We start from the raw sequence: 20559 nt of genomic DNA, 5'->3' as shown, positions 1-20559 counted from the left end.
GGACCACCCCCTATACAGGGAGTGTTTGGGGCAAGCCCGTGGGTAACTATTACCACGGCAGCTGGTACCCAGGGGATGTATCGACAGACAGACAGGTAGACCCGACTTGGAGACACAGGACTGGCGGGCACGGCTTGGAGACACAGGACAGGCGGGCACGGCTTGGAGACACAGGGCAGACGGGCACGGCTTGGAGACACAGGACAGGCGGGAACAGCAGGCACGAACAGAAGGACACTGGTGCGGGAACAGAGCTGGACGGGACACGACCACGGACCTCCCGAGCCTAGGAGAGAGGACAATGGAAAAGGCGGATGAGCAACGGGCGAACAGGGGCATACATAGAGAGCGGGCCAGAATCACTAACGAAGCGCAGTGATAATCAGGCACCGCCAGCAGGAAGAAGTGGCCTGATATAGGGGAAGTAGTAGGCCTTCCGGGTCGTGACCTCCAAGTGCAGGAGAGGAAGGCGCGCGTCCTCAGGAGGAGGAGGAGGCGCGTGTGTGCCCGGGCAAAGTGTGTGCGCGCGCCCGCCGAGGAGGAGGGGAGGGAGCACGCACCCGGCGCGGTCCAGAAGACCGGACGGACGCGATCGCCGGACGGAGGAGAGGAGCCGGGAGGGACCGCGGAGAAGCCCGAGGCAGCCGGCGCCGAGGCGAGGAGGCCACCGGCGAGCGGGTAAGCTGCGGTCGGGAGGAGGCAATGGGAGGAGTGCGCGGCAGCCGCCGCGTGACAGTATCCCCCTCCTTACGCGCCCCACTCCGCAGCCTGGAAAAAAATTTAGCCAAGATTCGAGGAGCCTGGATGTTCTCCTGGGGCTCCCAGGACCTCTCCTCGGGGCCAAAGCCCTTCCAATCAACCAAAAAAAAGGTTCTCCCCTTTTGCCTCCTCATGGCCAAAATATCTTTAACCTCAAATACATCGTCTGCGGAGACAGGCGGAGGCGAGTGAGGAGCCGTGGAATGGAAACAATTGAAGATGACTGGCTTTAGCAGAGACACATGAAAAGCATTAGGGATGCGGAGAGAGGCGGGAAGCCGTAGTTTGTAGGAGACATCATTAATACGGGACAAGACCTCAAAAGGTCCAATATAGCGGGGACCCAGTTTATGGGAAGGGATCTTGAGGCGAATAAACTTGGAGGCCAGCCAAACTTTATCACCTGGGTGATATGGCGGGGCATCCAGGCGCCTTTTGTCTGCGTGTCTCTTAACCCTGTTACGAACCAACTCGAGAGCGGCCTTGGTCTCCTGCCAGATCCTGGAGAATTTACCGGTCAGAAGATCAGCCGCCGGTACACCCGAGGCAGGAGGAACCGGTAGAGGTACACCAGGATGTTGCCCGTAGACGACAAAGAAAGGGGACTTGCCAGAAGACTCACTGACGTGGTTATTATAGGCGAACTCAGCCCACGGGAGTAATTCAGACCAGTCGTTCTGGTGGACATTAGAAAAATGCCGGAGGTAGTTCACCAAACTCTGATTCGTCCGTTCTGCCTGACCGTTGGACTGTGGGTGGTAAGATGAGGAGAAGTCAAGAGTGACATCCATCGATCTGCATAGGGCTCTCCAGAAGCGAGAGGTGAATTGGACTCCTCTGTCTGAAACAATATGTTGGGGCAGTCCATGAAGACGGAAGATGTGCTGAACGAAAATCTTCGCCAAGGCTGGTGCCGATGGCAAGCCGGGAAGAGGGATGAAGTGTGCCATCTTAGAAAACCTATCTACCACCACTAGGACGACAGTACAGTTGGCAGACTGGGGCAGATCCGTAATAAAGTCCATGGCAATGTGTTGCCAAGGAGACGAGGGTACTGGAAGCGGGTGTAGAAGACCAGAAGGCAGCTGCCTAGGCACCTTGATCTTGGCACAGGAGAGGCAGGAGGCGACGAAATCCCGGACATCCTGGGGAAGAGTCGGCCACCAGTAGTAGCTGGACACCAGGAGAAGTGTCTTTTTAAGCCCGAGATGGCCAGCCAGCTTGGAAGCATGTCCCCAGTGTAGGATTCGTCTTCGGTCCTTCTCTGGCACAAAAGTCTTGCCAGGTGGAGGTGAGAGGAGAGAAAGCGGTGCCACCGTGATGAGCCTGGATGGATCCAAGATATGCGCGGGTTCCTCTTCGACATCTGCGGAAAGAGAGGACCTGGACAAGGCGTCAGCTTTGAGGTTCTTGTTACCTGGACGAAAATGCAGATCAAAATCGAATCGACCGAAGAACAGAGACCACCTGGCCTGTCGTGGGTTGAGTCTCTGTGCAGACCGAATGTAAGCTATATTTTTATGGTCTGTGAAGATTGTGAAGGGATGTGCGGCACCCTCCAATAAGTATCTCCACTCCTCTAGAGCTAACTTGATGGCAAGCAGTTCTCGGTCTCCGATGGAATAATTCCGCTCTGGGGTGGAGAAGGACTTGGAAAAGAAACCGCACGTAACGAGCCTACCAGAGGGAGACTTTTGAGACAAAACCGCTCCAGCTCCAGTTGCTGATGCATCCACTTCGAGGACGAACGGTTTGTTGACCTCAGGACGATGGAGTACGGGAGCCGTGGCAAATGCTCGTTTCAGAGACAGGAAGGCTTCCTCTGCTTCAGGGGTCCAGACGTGCGGGTTGGCTCCTTTACGGATCAAAGACGAGATAGAGCCAGCCAACGAGGAAAAATGAGGGATGAACTGCCGATAGTAATTTGCGAAGCCGAGAAATCACTGAATGGCTTTCACCTCTTGGGGACGTGGCCAGTTAAGCACGGCAGACACCTTCTCCGGATCCATACGCAGGCCAGAGTCGGAGATGATATAGCCTAGAAATGGAAGGGAAGACTGTTCAAAGGCGCATTTCTCCAATTTGGCGTACAGGCGATTCTCCCTCAATCGGAAAAGTACTCGGCGGACATCTCTTCTGTGGGTGGACAGATCGGGAGAGAAGACAAGGATATCGTCAAGATACACGACCACACAGGAGTACAGAAGGTCTCGGAAAATGTCGTTCACAAATTCCTGAAAGACTGCGGGAGCGTTGCACAACCCGAAGGGCATGACGAGATACTCGTAGTGTCCATCCCTGGTGTTGAAGGCGGTCTTCCATTCATCTCCGGAGCGAATACGGATGAGATTGTAGGCTCCACGGAGATCCAATTTAGAAAAGATTCGCGCCCCTCGTAGCCGGTCGAACAACTCGGGGATGAGAGGTAGAGGATAACTGTTCTTGATAGTAATCTCGTTAAGACCTCGATAGTCAATACAGGGGCGGAGAGACCCGTCCTTCTTCTTGACAAAAAAGAAGCCAGCTCCAGCGGGAGAAGATGACTTCCGGATGAAGCCTCTGGCCAAATTCTCCTGTACGTATTCAGTCATGGCCTGGGACTCGAGTGGACTCAACGGATAGATTCGCCCCCGGGGCGGGGTCGAGCCGGGAACAAGCTCGATAGGGCAATCATATTGCCGGTGCGGTGGAAGAGTCTCTGCCTCCTTCTTATCAAAGACGTCCGCAAAGGCCCAGTAGGCCGAGGGCAAATCCGCAGGGCCCGAGACAGGAGACGAGCATTTGAGGGGTTGTACTGGACGAAGACATCTAGTCTGGCAGAAGCGGCCCCAGCGAAGAATGTCTCCGGACTGCCAATCCAGGACAGGTTCATGCATCCTCAACCACGGAAGACCCAGGAGCAAGGTGTGGGATAGAGACGGCAGCACGAAGAAGGCTATTCTCTCACGGTGCAGGACCCCGATCTGTAATTCCAGCTCTTCAGTGACCAGTGTAACGGTCTCGCGCAAGGGAACGCCGTCGACTGAGGCTAACTGCCGGGGAACCTCCAAGGACCTGACAGGTATCCCCAATCTCTTCACCGCCTCGAGTTGGATAAAATTTCCAGCAGCCCCTGAGTCAATATAGGCTATCTCCGAAAAACGTTTGGAACCCTGGATAAACAAAACAGGAAGGGTCAAGGGTAGAGAGGTATCAAAGGCACCTAGGGAGGCCTCTCTTACCTGTCCTAGGCGGAGGAGTTTCCCGGCCTCACAGGGTAGGAACGCAGGAGATCGGAGGCGCTGCCACAATAGAGACAAAGACCATGAGTGAGTCTCTCCTGGCGGCGTAGCTCCGCGGGCCTGAGTCGGTCCACTTGCATGGGTTCAGGGGCTGACGCCGAGGTGGGAGGCCGCGAGCGGGGAGGACTGCGTGTCGGAGGAGAAAAACGAGTGGGCCTTCTCTCCCTGGCGACCTTGCGGGAACGCTCCCGGAAGCGCAGATCAATTCGCGTTGCCAGCGAGATGAGATCCTCCAAAGACGTAGGTATATCCCTGCCTGCCAACTCGTCTTTGATTCGGGCCGACAAGCCACGCCAAAAAGCCCCCACTAGAGCCTCAGTGTTCCATCCAAGCTCAGAGGACAACGTACGGAACTGGATGGCGTACTGTCCCACAGAGAGAGTACCCTGGCGAAGGCAAAATAAGGACTCGGTGGCGGAGACCAGACGGCCGGGCTCATCAAAGACCTTACGAAATGTCTCCAAGAAGGTCGCGAGCTGGGAGACTATCGGGTCATCACACTCCCACAAGGGATTTACCCAAGCCAGTGCCTCACCCTCTAAGTGGGATATCATAAAGGCCACCTTGGCCTGGTCGGAGGGATACTGTAGGGGTGCCAACTCGAAATGCAACTGGCACTGGTTAATGAACCCCCGACAGAGTTTGGGATCTCCGCTATAGCGTGGGGGTTTGGCCAACCGGGGGGAGGAATGAGGAACTGCCACAGGCGCAGGGACAGCGTCCACCGTCTGTAGAGCTAGTAAGCGGTTATCTGCTGAGGCTATATAGTTCAAAATGTGGGCCTGGGTGTCGCGCTGCTGGGCAAGTTCTTGCTGCAAGCCGGAGATTAGGGAGGCAATCCCAGGATCGGAGGTTTGCAAAGAAGAAAGTCGGGACTCCATTGATTTGAGGAACGACATGATCCTCGCCTGATTCTCATGAAGGAACAAAAGTTCCTTTTGGGTCGGGGTACCAGCGGGATCCATGGCCTGATTATTCTGTGAGGTACTCCTGGGGTGGACCCGCTAGACCGTGGCAACGAACCTCCCGGGGGCGAGCTGACCAGGTGGACCACCCCCTATACAGGGAGTGTTTGGGGCAAGCCCGCGGGTAACTATTACCACGGCAGCTGGTACCCAGGGGATGTATCGACAGACAGGTAGACCCGACTTGGAGACACAGGACTGGCGGGCACGGCTTGGAGACACAGGACAGGCAGGCACGGCTTGGAGACACAGGGCAGACGGGCACGGCTTGGAGACACAGGACAGGCGGGAACAGCAGGCACGAACAGAAGGACACTGGTGCGGTACAGAGCTGGACGGGACACAACCACGGACCTCCCGAGCCTAGGAGAGAGGACAATGAAAAAGGCGGATGAGCAACGGGCGAACATAGAGAGCGGGCCAGAATCACTAACGAAGCCCAGTGATAATCAGGCACCACCAGCAGGAAGAGGCGGCCTGGTATAGGGGAAGTAGTAGGCCTTCCGGGTCGTGACCTCCAAGTGCAGGAGAGGAAGGCGCGCGTCCTCAGGAGGAGGAGGAGGAGGCGCGCGTGTGCCCGGGCATAGTGTGTGCGCGCGCGCGCCGAAGAGGAGGGGCGGGAGCGCGCACCCGGCACGGTCCAGAAGACCGGACGGACGCGATCGCCGGACGGAGGAGAGGAGCCGGGAGCGACCGCGGAGAAGCCCGAGGCAGCCGGCGCCGAGGCGAGGAGGCCACCGGCGAGCGGGTAAGCTGCGGTCGGGAGGAGGCAATGGGAGGAGTGCGCGGCAGCCGCCGCGTGACACCCGGGCATTATAAACTTCTGTGAAGCCCTTGGTGGTTCAAAGTGCTCACCACACATCTAGATAAGTTCCTTAGGGGGTCTAGTTTCCAAAATGGGGTCACTTGTGGGGGGTTTCTACTGTTTAGGTACATTAGGGGCTCTCCAAAGGCAACATGACACCTGCAGACCATTCCATCAAAGTCTGCATTCCACAACGTCACTACTTCCCTTCCGAGCCCCGACGTGTGCCCATACAGTAGTTTTCTCCCACATATGGGGTGTCAGCTTACTCAGTACAAATTGGACAACAACTTTTCGGGTCCAATTTCTCCTTGTACCCTTGGGAAAATAAAAAAATTGGTGATTAAAAGATCATGTTCGTGGAAAAAATACGATTTTTTTATTTTCACGCCCGGGCGTTAAAAACTTCTGTGAAGCACTGGGGGGTTCAAAGTGCTCACCACACATCTAGACAAGTTCCTTGTGGGATCTAGTTTCCAAAATGGTGTCATTTGTGGGGGGTTTCCACTGTTTTGGTACATCAGGGGCTTTCCAAACGCGACATGGTGTCCGATCTCAATTCCAGCCAAAAACGTCAAATGGCGCTGCTTCCCTTCCGAGGTCTGCCATACGCCCAAATAGTGGTTTACCCCCACATATGGGGTATCAGCGCACTCAGGACAAATTGCACAATAACTTTTAGGGTCCTGTTACCCTTGAAAAAATAAGAATTGAGGGTGAAAAGATCATTTTTTTTTGGAAAAAATATGATTTTTTAATTCTACGGCTGTATGTTATAAACTTCTGTGAAACCCTTAGGGGTTCAAAGTTCTCACCACACATCTAGATAAGTTCCTTGGGGGGTCTAGTTTCCAAAATGGGGTCATTTGTGGGGGGTTTCCACTGTTTTTGTACATCAGGGGTTTTCCAATCGCGACATGGTGTCCGATCTCAATTCCAGCCAAAAACGTCAAATGGCGCTGCTTCCCTTCCGAGCTCTGCCATGCACCCAAATAGTCATTTACACCCACATATGGGGTATCAGCATACTCAGGACAAATTGCACAATAACTTTTAGGGTCCTGTTACCCTTGGGAAAATAAAAATTGGGGGTGAAAAGATCATTTTTGTGGAAAAAATATGATTTTTTAATTGTACCGCTGTACGTTATAAACTTCTGTGAAGCCCTTGTGGGTTCAAAGTTCTCACCACATATCTAGATAAGTTCCTTGGGGGGTCTAGTTTCCAAAATGGGGTCATTTGTGTGTTGGGTTTCCACTGTTTAGGTACATCAGGGGCTCTCCAAAAGCGACATGGCGTCCGATCTGAATTCCAGCCAATTTTGCATTGAAAAAGTCAAACGGCGCTCCTTCCCTTCTGAGCTCTGCCATGCGCCGAAACAGTGGTTCTCCCCCACATATCAGGTATCAGCGTCCTCAGGACAAATTGCACAATAACTTTTGCAGTCCAATTTCTCCTGTTACCCTTGGTAAAATAAAAAAAATTGAACCTGAAATATTTTTTTTGTGAAAAAAAGTTAAATGTTCATTTTTTTTTAAATATTCAAAAAATTCCTGTGATGCACCTAAAGGGTTACTAAACTTCTTGAATGTGGTTTTGAGCACCTTAAGGGGTGCAGTTTTTAGAATGGTGTCACTTTTGGGTATTTTCTATCATATAGACCCCGCAAAGTGGCTTCAAATGTGATGTGGTCCGTAAAAATAAAATGGTGTTGCAAAAATGAGAAATCGCTGGTCAATTCTTAACCCTTATAACTTTCTAAGAAAAAAAAATTTTGGTTCCAAAATTTTGCTGATGTAAAGTAAACATGTGGGAAATGTTACTTATCAAGTTTTTTGTGTGCCGTATCTCTGTGATTTAAGGGCATAAAAATTCAAATTTGGAAAATTGCGAAATTTTCAAAATTTTTTCCAAATTTCCATTTTTTTCACAAATAAACGCAAGTTATATGAATGAAATTTTACCACTAACATGAAGTACAATATGTCACGAGAAAACGATGTCAGAATCACCAGGATCCATGGAAGCGTTTCAGAGTTATTACCTCATAAAGGGACAGTGGTCAGAATTGTAAAAATTTAAAAATTGCCCCAGTCATGAACGTGCAAACCACCCTTGGGGGGTTAAGGGGTTAATGGAACTAACAAATGTAATGCTCCAAATTCTCAACTAGCTCAAAGGAAGGTCAGGTTTATAGCTTCTCTAATCAGCCAAACTGTTTTCAGCTGTGCTAACATACTTGCACATGGGTTTTCAAGGGTATTCTAACCATCCATTAGCCTTCTTACACAGTTAGCAAACACAAAGTACCATAAGAACACTGGAGTGATGGTTGTTGGAAATGGGCCTGTATACACCTATGAAGATATTGCATTACAAATCAGACATGTGCAGCTAGAATAGTCATTTCCCACATTAACAATGTATAGAGTGTATTTCTGAATCATTTAATGTTAGCTTCATTGGAAAAAACTGTGCTTTTCTTTAAAAAATAAGGAAATTTGTAAGTGACCCTAAACTTCTGAACGGTAGTGTATGAACGTGTGTGTGTGTGTATATATATATATATATATATATATATATATGTGTGTGTGTGTTTTGATGAATATTTCGTTTGAAAATTATGTGTAAATGACAGAGAATTGCTGTATGTAAAAGCTCATAGCAATCGGATAGGAATCGCACTGCATTCGATGGAAATCGGATGCCAGGTGTGAAAAATAGGATTGTACTTGGATGACACTCGCATTGCTCTCCTGCGTCTCTCGGCAGGGAGATTCGGACCAATTTTTCATGCGTTTAGTGTGATTCCGGTCTTCTAGGGATAACTACACTCCCAGATGCTGAACCCTCTTTTGTCAGACATTTATCATATATCTATCAAGATCTATCTCTTATGAACCACTTTAAGAAGAAATATGACTTACGTAGACTACATATGCTGACCTCTGCAACACTATTAGAAATCAACCCCAGCAACTACAAAAAATCAGTAAAAAACCATAATAATTTTAGTCATACTAATTCTAAAGCTGTTTTACGCAAGCATATATGAAAGTCAAGAAAAAGAAGCGGCACCATCACTGGAAGCTTGGTAGGTCATTATGAGTGATTTGGATATGATTCGGTATTGTAGCAGCGTAATTTTTAGGACATTTTTGTATAGGACTTTCCTTATGGAGGCTGCTATTAGTATTAGTTTATATATAATGATACAAATATTTACTACCTGCCCAGTATGAGTGTCGCTTTTGTAGTTCATTTGGGATAATGACTCTGCACTATTGGCTACTTGAAATTAATACATGTGGTTTTATGTAATTTTAAAATTATGAATAAAATTGAAATTTTGCATGTTTATTATACGCCTCTTCTTTTTCTTGATTTTCCATATGCTGACCTCTGAGAGCACATACCTGATATGTAGACCTCATTTTTGAAGGTTATACACGCAAACTCCACCCATTTCTTAAACTCGCTTTCACCGTCTTGCTCGCACGCTCCCAGTTTTGCCACCTCTAGACGACTTCTTCTTAAAGGATCGAGACAAGTGACCTCAGTGACAAACTTCTCATCTTTTGTGCAACCTCCGATTATCATAAACACTTCAGACTGAAATTCATGAATCCGCGGTTTTGTCCGCTCAGAAATTATCTACAAAAAAAAGGCCAATTTCAGTGTTAAAACGCGTTCACCCCATGCAATAGAGATCACTACGTATAAAAGAAACCAATAATAATTCCTTGTAGATTGTGAGCCCTCGCGGGCAGGATCATCTCTCCTCCTGGACCAGTCGTGACTTGTACTGTTTAAGATTACTGTACTTGTTTTTTATTATGTATACCCCTCCTCACATGTAAAGCGCCATGGAATAAATGGTGCTATAATAATAAATAATAATAATAATACAAAAGAAATATTAACAGCAGCTTTACATTTTATTATGCAGCTGCAGCGGTAACTCTAAGCTGTCAGCAGGTGCCGACAAAGGACACAGAACTACATGTGATAGAGACTATAACATCGGATCTGATCCTCTAAGGACTACGCACTAGAAATTTCCCAACGATCATTGCCGGCAGAATAGGCCTGTAGTCAACAAATACCCTCCTGTATGTTCTTAGCCCCACAGCGAAAAATAACAGAAGTCCCAGATAAACCTAATTTTTGACAATTAATGTTCATGGACGTGTGCGCCATGGGGACATAGCCTATTGGAAATTGGCAGAGAAAGAGGCATGGCCTACGTTACAATCCTCTGCGCCAAATTATCAATCAACAAGAAGCAACAGAATGGTACATATTAAGATGATCTAGTGTAAATTTCCATTGTCTAAAAGCTTCAGTGAATCTTCCCTAATGTATCAACACTGTCTCTGCTCACATCTGCATTTAATTCCACGTCTCCTTTTTTATTAAAGAACAGAGAAATAGTTCATCTATAGAATAAATCTGTTTCATAGTGGAAGGAGCCCAGTGATTATACTGAGATCCATAAGTTTCCTTTATGGTGTCCACTGATTTACTGGAACAAAGCAATGGTCTTGTGTGCTATTTTCCCAAAGCTTTGGACCATCTCTGTGGAGCCAGTTGCAGGTATCAGAAAACACTGGATGGACAGGAGTAGATACTGTATATCAACAGTGTTGCACAATGTATTAATTTGATGGGTCAGAGAAAATATCACAAATTTCCCCAAAGTTATCAAAATGGTACCCGCCGATTATATACCAATAATCAAGGGGTATCAGTGAATATAATATCACCCATAAATACATTTGAAGCAACTCACTAGAGATGTTAGATACTTTTGCTGCTTTATGCTATTTTATTGAAAGCGAGAATAGATTGTGAATTCTGCAAATTTGGCAAAGTGATGGCCTATCCGTAGGATATTCCATTTATATCCCATATTGATGGGAGTCAGATTGTCAGTACCCCTAAAGAATCAGCTAGGCCTGTGACACCTGAGACCTCTTCATTGCTTATATCTACTTGCATATCAAACATTAAGGGTGCATTTACTAGTAGTGTGAACAGGTTGCAGACATTCTGACAAACACACTAGGTCATCAGGTGAAATGATTTTTAAGTTTGCTTAAAAATAATCGTTCTCGGCAGCACATTGTCCTGTGTAAACAGTAGAAATGCTGCCGAGAACAATTGCAGCATATTCGTGTAAGGGGGTAAAGCACAAGAACAATCAGAAGGGGGTTACCTCCTCTGCTCCGTGTCCAGAACCACATAGCTGGGAAGCAGGGTTGCCAGGGGGGGAAGACTTTTAGACCTGGACCGACTGCATCATGTGTTTGTCAGAAGCTGTGGGGAAGGTGAAGGGGCGCAGTGCAGGCTGAGGGCACTAAAGCAGAGCGCGCATGTGTCAAAGCAGCCTGTGTGGCAGAGGGAGCAGGACGCAGCCGCGTGCACCAGAACAGAGAGACCTCCCGGTCAGAGGGTTAAGAGAGGAGGATGTGACACAAATACTGCTGTCTGTGAGTACGTGGACGCGGAGTCCCGGTTGACTAGAGGAGTACATCCTCCTGACCGTGCAGAGATACTGACCTGTGCACGCAGCCCTGGTGCCCGCGGTGGCAGGTCAGAGCACCTGATTCTGGCTGAGAGACTTTACAAAGAACAGAACATCGTTCCTGCGGAGAGACTGTTAATTTGAAAGCAGAGACTCAGAGCAGGAAAGACCCAGTTTGCCCAGTGTCCCCCCTGCCTCCCTCTTTAACCCCTGAGGCCCCGATTACCAGCTAACAGGGACTACAGAGATCACAGAGACTACAGAGCTTACAGAGACTACAAGTGCCGCTGTTGACGGTGCCTACGTTGGAGAAGACGACCCTTCAATCAAGATTTCATCAGACTGATAAGTTGCAAGAATACCAGTTAATTACCGTTGTTCTGCTTGACTATTTGATAACTTTGCCTAATTTTCGCATACCGTTAAATCACTACTTCCTTGTCAGTTTAACCCCCACTGTTTTCTCCCTGTGAGGAGATTCTTACCCCTGTAAATAAACCTTTATCTTTTGGTCTGTCTCTGGTCAGTGGTGACATATTCAGCACCTGCACGTTATTACCTTCGCACAGAACAATTGTATTCCTGATTGTTCTGTGTGCATGGGAAGTGCGGTCAGCCTGTCTAAATAGTCAAGTAAATGATAATCATGTAGCCAATCGGTCATTTAACACAAGTTGGCAAGTGTTACCCTACCCTAAGTAGCCCATCAGCACTATCCCATCATTAGCATAGTGCCAATAAGGATACGTCATCCATATTGTCATTCTGGAATTCTTAAATCCAGCCTTTTCTAGATAATTTTGACAACTTTTGTACTAATAACATATGCAACAGAATTCTGACTCATTTTCTATATGACTCCCCTACTGTGTCATAAATGCGTTGTGACTCCACGATAACCAAGATCCAAGTACAATCACGGGACAAATTGGAGTTCATCCTCCAAACCATTTGCTTTAATAAGACCAAATGACCCTGTTGGAGGAAAGTGACCTGATTGTGGACTGGAGAAAGAAATTCTGGAAAATCCCACACAAAAATATCCAGCTGGAAGAGGCATCGCTCTGTGTAATCCCAGAGACCGGGTCAGTCCCTCCTTCCATGCAGATCGCCAGTTTACTGACAGATCTGTTTATGTGCAGATCAGACATGGAGACGAGCTGAATGCTGTCTGGCATCTTTACAGAGCCGCTATCACATTATCTCATATTTCCCTCCTCACACACAAATCTGGAACAAAACGTGATAATTTCCATGGATGGAAAAGAAGAACAGTTGTAAATGGGACATAGAGACGGTTCTGTAAGGGCCGCTGTGATGTTACTACATTGTGTCATGGCAGCGAAGCGACTCCCAACTGTGCCAGCATTCAGCTGTAATAAGAATCGGCAAGGTTAGTAATGCTTATGTATGTTGGCATGAATTGTGCAGGTGAAACCACATCGCTGGTGCAGATGCTATCAAAAGTGCAGTGATTTTTTTTTAACTACATCAGGGCACAATTATTAGGGAATGAGAATTTTGACCATTTCATCATTTTTATGCAGATTTTCCAACTCCGAGCTGTATAAACTTGAATTCTTATTGGAAGAAGCAGATCGGGGATATGTATTTGTGTAACGAGAAGTGTGAGGCCTAAAGACCCAACACCCTTTATCAAGGTGTGCAGAATTGTTATGCAGCTTGTTTTCCTCAGGCAAAATGGGCCAAAAAATAGTGTAGATTTAACTGACTCTGAAAAGTCAACAATCATGAAAAGTCTTACACAAGGATGCAGCGCTGCTGATATTGCTAAGATATTGGGAAGAGATCACAGAACCATCAAAAGGTTTGTTGTAAATAGTCAACAGGGTCACAAAAATGTGTTGAGAGAAAAAACACACATTAGCTGCAAAAGATTTGAAAAACGCAGGCATTAAGTGACCAGGAGCCCATTATCCTCCAGTGCTGCCATAATCCTGAACTGTAACCTCCCTGAAGGCCCAGAACTACAAGGTTGTCAGTGCTCAGAGACATGACCGAGGTAAGTTAGACTGAACCTGATCACCACTGAACAAGCCACAAAAGGTGAAACGTCAAGACTGGGCCATGAAATATCTTCAGACAGTTTTTAAACAGGTTTTATGGATTTATGAAATGAGCGCAACTCTTGACAGACCAGATGGATGGGCCGTAGCTGGATCAGTAATGAGCACCGACCTCCACCGCGACTCAGACATCAGCTGTCATGAGGGTGTCATGTCTCCCTGGAATACCTGGAGTTAGACAGTCACATCAGGTAATGAATCGCAGGTGTTCTTTAGAGATGGTGTGATTTGTGTCCCATATTAAATGTATTTAGCTTCATCAGGGTTTATCAGGTGCATAGGTCGGAGACTTGGGCCTCTCTACCTTCAAGAGTACCCACGTTTGGGGGATAGTTTGGTTCCCAGATCCAGGCACAGTTTGAGGCCCCCATTCCTTACCAAAGACTGTCACAGCGTGACAGTAGCAAGGTGCAGGTGGGGACTGCTATGGGCTGGTGTTAGTAAAGATGAGCTAGTTGGTCCTTTTCGGGTTGTAGACTGACTCCAAATCAACTCCCAAACCAACTTTCAGGTTTTAGAAGATAACTTCTTCAAGCAAAGGTCCATTAAAAAGTCTGCATTTTTCAAGAAAACCATGATTTTTATGCAGGACAATGCTAAATCACAGTATTAGTCTACACTGCTTGGCTGCCAGTAAAGGCCTTAAAGATGGAAGAATAATAACATGGCCCCGTCAGAATAATAACGTGGCCCCTTCCTCACCATACCTAAACTCTATTGAGAACTTGTGAATACTTCTTAAATAGGAAATATACGGTAAAGGAAAACAGTCACTTCTCTGATCAGTGTCTGGGGCTGTTGTTGGTGCTGCTGTAAGGAGGTGGCAGGTTCCCTCAGTTGCACCCTCTCCTCCTTCGTGTGACCCTCTGTGCCCTTCATATATACTGTATATGTTATGCACTTGAATGTACTATGTGTTTATATTATGTATTATGTGAATGTTCCCTTTAATGTGCTGTGTCTGCCATGTATGCAATACACCTATTAGAGGCAGGGACTGCAACAGTTAATATTGTGGACTGGGCCAGCAGCAGAGAGGGAGTAGGAAACTGCTGCTTCCTAGTCAGAACTGCCAGGGTACATTGGACAGAGCAGATGTGTTTCACAGACGGGAGAGGTCTGTTGCCCCAGACTTCAAGGACTCAAGAGACTCAGGAGGGGTCCTGAAGACTACAAGGCTAAAGACTGCAACACGGGCCCCAGGATTCTGAAAGGGCCCCCGCTTCTGAAGGGGGTTATCCCCGGTGTGTGGAATTCCCCTAGTCTTTGGCTGCTGCAACTGCTGTGGGTGCGGTTGGAAGGCGTGATAGCGAGAGAGTAGGAAAACCAGTGTTGTACTGGTGCCTTACTTCCTCATCACTGTTCAATAAAAAGCTATTTTCCCTGTTGGATAACGGCCGCCTTCTGGACTCTTATTCGTCTGGACCGCTGTGACCAGAGGAGAAGGTAATCTGTGGAGAAAGAACTGTGATGGTCCCATCTGTATATGTGCAAGGGACCGGTGGTGCTCACTGATAGGCAGAGTCCACTGAGCACACTATGTACTGTATCTTTAGCTTTATCTTTATCGTTAGCTGTTATGGCCACTATTTTGCTCACTGATTTTTTTTTTGTACATTTTGAGTTGTTTGGTTATTATACTCACTTTAACAGATGAAAATAAACAATTGAGATGGAAAGTTTACGTTTTTCATTTAGTTGCATAATAATACTGCACAGAGATATTCTCCTGAGGGCAGAGTCAGACAGCCGTATAACTCGTGCGAGAATCACATTGCACTGCATTGACTGGCCTACACCTCTATTGACCGGAGCATGACAGCGTGATGGATTACTATGCAGCTGTCAAGCTCAGGTCGGGAGAGCCAACAGCCAGTGCGAGTTTTACCATGCGATTCTCACATGAGAAATACGGTAGTCTGTCTTTGCCCTAAGGCCGGGTTCACATTAGCGTTTGAGACCGCAGTGTGGTGCTGCGGACTTCTTTCCTTAAGCTCTGCCTACTTCTGCATGCGTCCTGCATAGCTATCTTTAACATTGGGTATGCAGGGACATGCTTTGCATGCAGATGCATCCACTTGAGGCGTTTTGATGTGCCCTCCGAACGCATCATGTGGCATTTTCTTGCGTTCGTCAAAATTCGGGCACGTCAAAATGGCGCACACCGACGCATCCGCATACAACGCATGTCCCTGCGTACCCAATGTTAAAAATAGGTAGGCAGAGCAATAAGGAAGTAGGCGGAGCATTAAGGAAAAAAAGTCTGCAGTACCACGCTGCGGACTTAAACGCTAATGTGAACCTAGCCTAAGAAAGACAAAGCCTCACTTTTACTTTCTTAAATGCTCAGGTTTATTAACCTTTTTTTGGATTGACCAACAGCACTGTAGTTGTTCAATAATAAAATTTAATCAAAAATACAAATTGCACACAGTGTATTCATTTATAGGTATGCTAACTTTGTTAAAGTGTATGACTTGTCACTATGTAAGAGAGTGTGACAGAAAGGATGAGGATCCACAGCACAATGCGGCATTGGTGCAGGAATGTTGCCATCTACAGTTTGAGCGGGACCCTGTAGAACTGATTGGAAGAGGGAGAGTTTCAGGAGGGACAAGTGAGGATGGAGCACCAGGTCAGGTGACCCTGAAGACGCAATTCCAAAGTATAAAAAGCCAATGCGCCAAAACGGGTGAGGATTTGGAGCCAAGAGAAGGGATGGGCAGGACGTATGTAAAAGAAGACGCAGAGGACAGGGTGCCAAGCCGTGGTTGGAGGCATGAACCAGTATGTGGTGGCGTGACTGGAACCAGTACCCAGGTGGTGCTACAGGAGATCCGGAGTCAAGGCCCAAATACTAGCACCTAAGATCCGTGAGGATTCCCGATTGTGGGCACGTACCCTAATGAGACACTGATAGTAAAAACAAACACTTACCAAAAACTAATGAACATCTGATCCAAAAACACTAATGAAAATCGTAAAAAATTTTTGTATATGGAAAAAATCACTGACGTTTTAATGAGCCCTAACTTAAAGACTAATATTTATTATTAGATGTTACTATACAGGCGTGTTCACAAGTGCGTATTTTCAGTCAGTGCACGGCCCATAAAAAAACTAACTGGACCAATGTTATTCAGAGGGGAAGTGCAGATGAGCAACATTTTTTTTACAAACTGAATCTGAAAACCGCAGAGTGCTCTTCTATGTATCGCATGAGAATCGTCCATTCAAGTCTATGGGTGCGCAGAAAGATGGACCCCATACAGAACATCCCTATAACATCCAATTTTTTATGGATACATTGCAATTCTGTAACATAGGAAACTGTAAATGGTCATGCAAATTATAAATTGCTTATGCCGTTAAAAAAACAGATTGTATACAAATGACAAGTTAGAAAAAATATTGTCCTTGTTTTCTGGATGAAATTCTGATGATTTGTATGATGCTCACATGAACTGGGGGGGTTGAAATTTTGCAGAATTTAAATGATTTGATAATTGAGCCTAATGTATTAAAATAATTTGTGCACTTTTTATGTCCGGTGTGAACAGCTGTTTATTTGCACCTAAATTTGCCCTTTTTTCACTTTTGGTTTTTAAAATGTAAATGAAATTCAATTTTGGCAAGAGATGAAATGTGCTGAATTATGTCACATGTTAAATGCACCTTTAATAAAATTACTCAATTTGCCCTAAAAATTGATGTGAACATAGAATAAATAAATGCCCATTATTACTAATCTGCTTTGATTAGAATAGTGCAAGTTTTATCTCCTGCAGGATTGCACCCATTGGCAAGAGATGAAATTATGTCACATGTTTAGTGGATCTTAAAAAATTGTGTGGTTTACACCAAAACTGTAGTGAATTGAGTGTGCGCCGCCTACACGTTTGACATACATGTACACCAGTCTGTGCTCAAAAAACATGTTGCACCTATTATAATTTAGAACTCCTTGTGCTAGTCCCATGTTTCAAAAACGTTGAAGAAGGTCCAAATAAAACAAAAAATTGTTATGCCCCTTGCTACGTTTTTATAGCATTTTAAATATAAACCATTAACTAGTTTTTGGGGGGTTTTTTCTTTTTTTTAAGTGCCAACACGGAAAAGAATATAGCTTGAAATAGATTAGGTAATAACACTAAAGAGCAGAAGTCCACAGATGTGCCATCTTCTGCAACATGAACTTCTTTCCTCACTTTGGGAGCCTAAATGACTTCCTTTCAGCTCTGAAACTTATTGCCTAAATTTGTTCAAAAGGAGTAAGAGCTATATCAGCTTATCACAGCTTCTGTAACTATATCTAAGGCCGGGGTCACACTAACCGACGCAAAATACGGTCAGTATTTTACATGCGTCATACGGATGAATGTCCCCTAAACAGTGCTCCGTATGTCATCCATAATCAAGGTGTGGTCGCGTATTTTGCGCATGTAAGCATCCGTATGTAATCCGTATGGTGAGATTTTCTCGCAGGCTTGCAAAATGGACATATAATGGAGCCCTATGACAGGGTTTCTAACAGAAATGAAATAATAGATATAGACACATAGAATGCATATATATATGTATTCTATGTGTATATATCTATTCTTTCGTTTCTTTATTAAACCTGTCAGTGTGAGTTTACTGTATAGCGCACTGAATTGTCGGCTTTGCTAAAAGACACCTGGTGCGTATTTCTCGCAAGTCATATGTGTGGTCCGTGTGTAATCCGTATTTTTTGCGCACCCATAGACTTGCATTGGCGTATTACGGCCGTAGTACGTTCACAATCGCAGCATGCTGCGATTGGCACGGACCGTAGAATATGCCTGAGAAATATACGGCTGGTGCGAGGGACCCCATAGAGAATCATTTGTCCGTGTCTAATGCGTATTCCTCGCCAGTGTGACCCCGGCCTAATTCTCTTCTTCACTGTGGTTGGACTAATATTACCAATGACTTTATGGCTTATTATTATTGCCAAGTTTCTCAGAACATCCAGGGGCCTCCTGGAAGAAGAGTTGGATAATTCTGAAGTTTACTGAAATCTTCCATAGGGCACAGTTAGATGGCCGTACAACACGGACAACAATCGTATCGGCATGCTCGGACTGGCCGGCACCTCTCCTGACCCGAGCAGCACGGTGGCTCAGTGGTTAGCGCTGCAGCCTTGCAGTGCTGGGGTCCTGGGTTCGAATCCCACCAAGGACAACATCTGCAAGGAGTTTGTATGTTCTCCCCATGTTTGTGTGGGTTTCCTCTGGGCACTCCGGTTTCCTCCCACACTCCAAAGACACACTGATAGGGAATTTAGATTGTGAGCCGTATCAGGGACAGTGATGAAAATGTGTGCAAACTGTAAAGCGCTGCGGAATATGTTAGCACTATATAAAAAATAAAGATTATTACCTGAGTGTGACAGCATGCATTTCTATGCAGCTGTCAAGCTCAGGTCAGAAGAGCCAGCGGCCAGTCCGTGCACCGCAATTCATCCATGTTATATGGCCGTCTAACTGCGTCCTAAAACCAGCACTTTTAGGTTTCTTATGCATTAAATTGGGAAGCTCCACCATCATAAGCACATTCTGGGGCAAGACTTCTTAAAGACATAGGAAGTAGTTATACATAATAACGAATTGGTAGCCATCAATTACATAGCTTTGCCCAATATTGGAACACAAAGTACTTATACAATGGCTGCAGTGCCTGTTGGTAAGCGACAAACTAAACTTAATTATTGAGAATTTGGAAGGATTCTCTGGATTCAGAATATTGATTGCCTATCATTAGACCAGTCCATCAATAGCAGATCGGGTGGATGAGCGGGTTCAATTTTCAGTATCCTATAACCCGTTTGAAGCTTTTGTGCAAGTTCCCTCTCATGATTTGCTCTTACTAGTAAAAACAAATTAAAACAGATAAAAGATCATGTGCAAAACATTTATTTTCCATTTTAAAGAGTTTGTTTTTGTGGCTTCAAACTGAACATTTCCATTTGTTCTTTAAATCTATGGTGCTCAAGTTCCCCTTCACAGAGTCATGAATTTGGAAAATTTTATGATGTACCGGTATATAATAAATAGATTCACAGATGTATGATAAGTCAGCTGCAAGAAAGAGGAAGAGACCAGAGTCTAGACGCTTAAAATTTGTGTACCCGCAGGTCACAAATCAAGAAGTGGCAATATTTTTAGAAGAAAAAACCCACACTTTTCTATAATGATTGTGATTCGGGGTAGCACATCTGCTTTATATGGCAGTGTTATATAGCAGACTAGCATCCAAATGTCATGTAAATGAAAAAGGCCAAACCTACCAATACATGGCTCAATCCACTTGGTGAAGATATACCCATTCCACTCAACAGTCACATTTTCCTCCATTTATAACACTTTTCCCTTAAAAATGTCAACCTATAATGCATGGACTATTACTTATCACATTGAAATTAGGACAAGCCTTATCACCAAAAATGATGAAACAATGTCACTTAAGGTCTCATGAGCAAGTGGCCGAATATTCACAAACATTAAATGGGTTTTCCAAGTCTTAATGAGAGCCTGTCACCCAAAAATGACTTTTAGACTAACTAAACAGTGATATTAGAGACTTCACCCCTATGCAAATCGAATTAACACTGTACCTAGTACTAGTATAATGCTTTTGTAAATAACTTTTAATCCATATGCAAATGAGGGGACTTTGGTGCAACCATGGGATGGCCAAGGGCAAGGTACATCATTATACCATTTATATTTGTGACTCGCCCCAGAGGCCGTGGGATACTCAGTACCAGGCCGGTCGTCTTAAAGGGATATGTCAGAGTGGCAGTGACCCGGTCCGTGGCCCCAGGCGGTCATGTAAAATGAAAGTTGATTAGGGATAAAGTTTATGTACTGGTTCGTGACGCCAGTTGGAGTGTTCGACTGTAGGATAGCTGGCACTGCAGATGATCCCTGGGGGGTAGATGGTGATGGCAGTGCAGATGTTTAACCCCCTCCAACCAGGGCTGACCCCCAGAGATTGTGATGGAAGTAGAAGGCACGGAGTAATAAGGCAGGAGACAAGGAAAGTCACTTTATCATTTACTGTAGTTCAGGTGCAGTTCAGAGGAGATATTACAACTCCCACCAGGTGTACA

The 20559-nt window shown here is 45.9% G+C and overlaps 1 protein-coding gene across 5 annotated transcripts in view; it reads right to left on the bottom strand.

The window, feature by feature from the left end:
• Nucleotides 1-20559, bottom strand: part of KLHL6 (kelch like family member 6) — a 166488-nt gene that overhangs the window by 38749 nt on the left and 107180 nt on the right. For all 5 annotated transcript variants that reach the window (XM_073581265.1, XM_073581266.1, XM_073581268.1 and 2 more), the window contains one exon: nucleotides 9227-9464. In XM_073581265.1, coding sequence (XP_073437366.1) covers nucleotides 9227-9464 — 238 coding nt within the window. The remainder of the gene's footprint in view (nucleotides 1-9226; nucleotides 9465-20559) is intronic.

Source organism: Dendrobates tinctorius, unplaced genomic scaffold, assembly GCF_039654945.1.
Source record: "Dendrobates tinctorius isolate UK_male_01 unplaced genomic scaffold, ASM3965494v1 ptg000069l, whole genome shotgun sequence".
NCBI lineage: Eukaryota > Metazoa > Chordata > Amphibia > Anura > Dendrobatidae > Dendrobates > Dendrobates tinctorius.
This window is presented reverse-complemented; position numbering and strand designations above follow the sequence as displayed.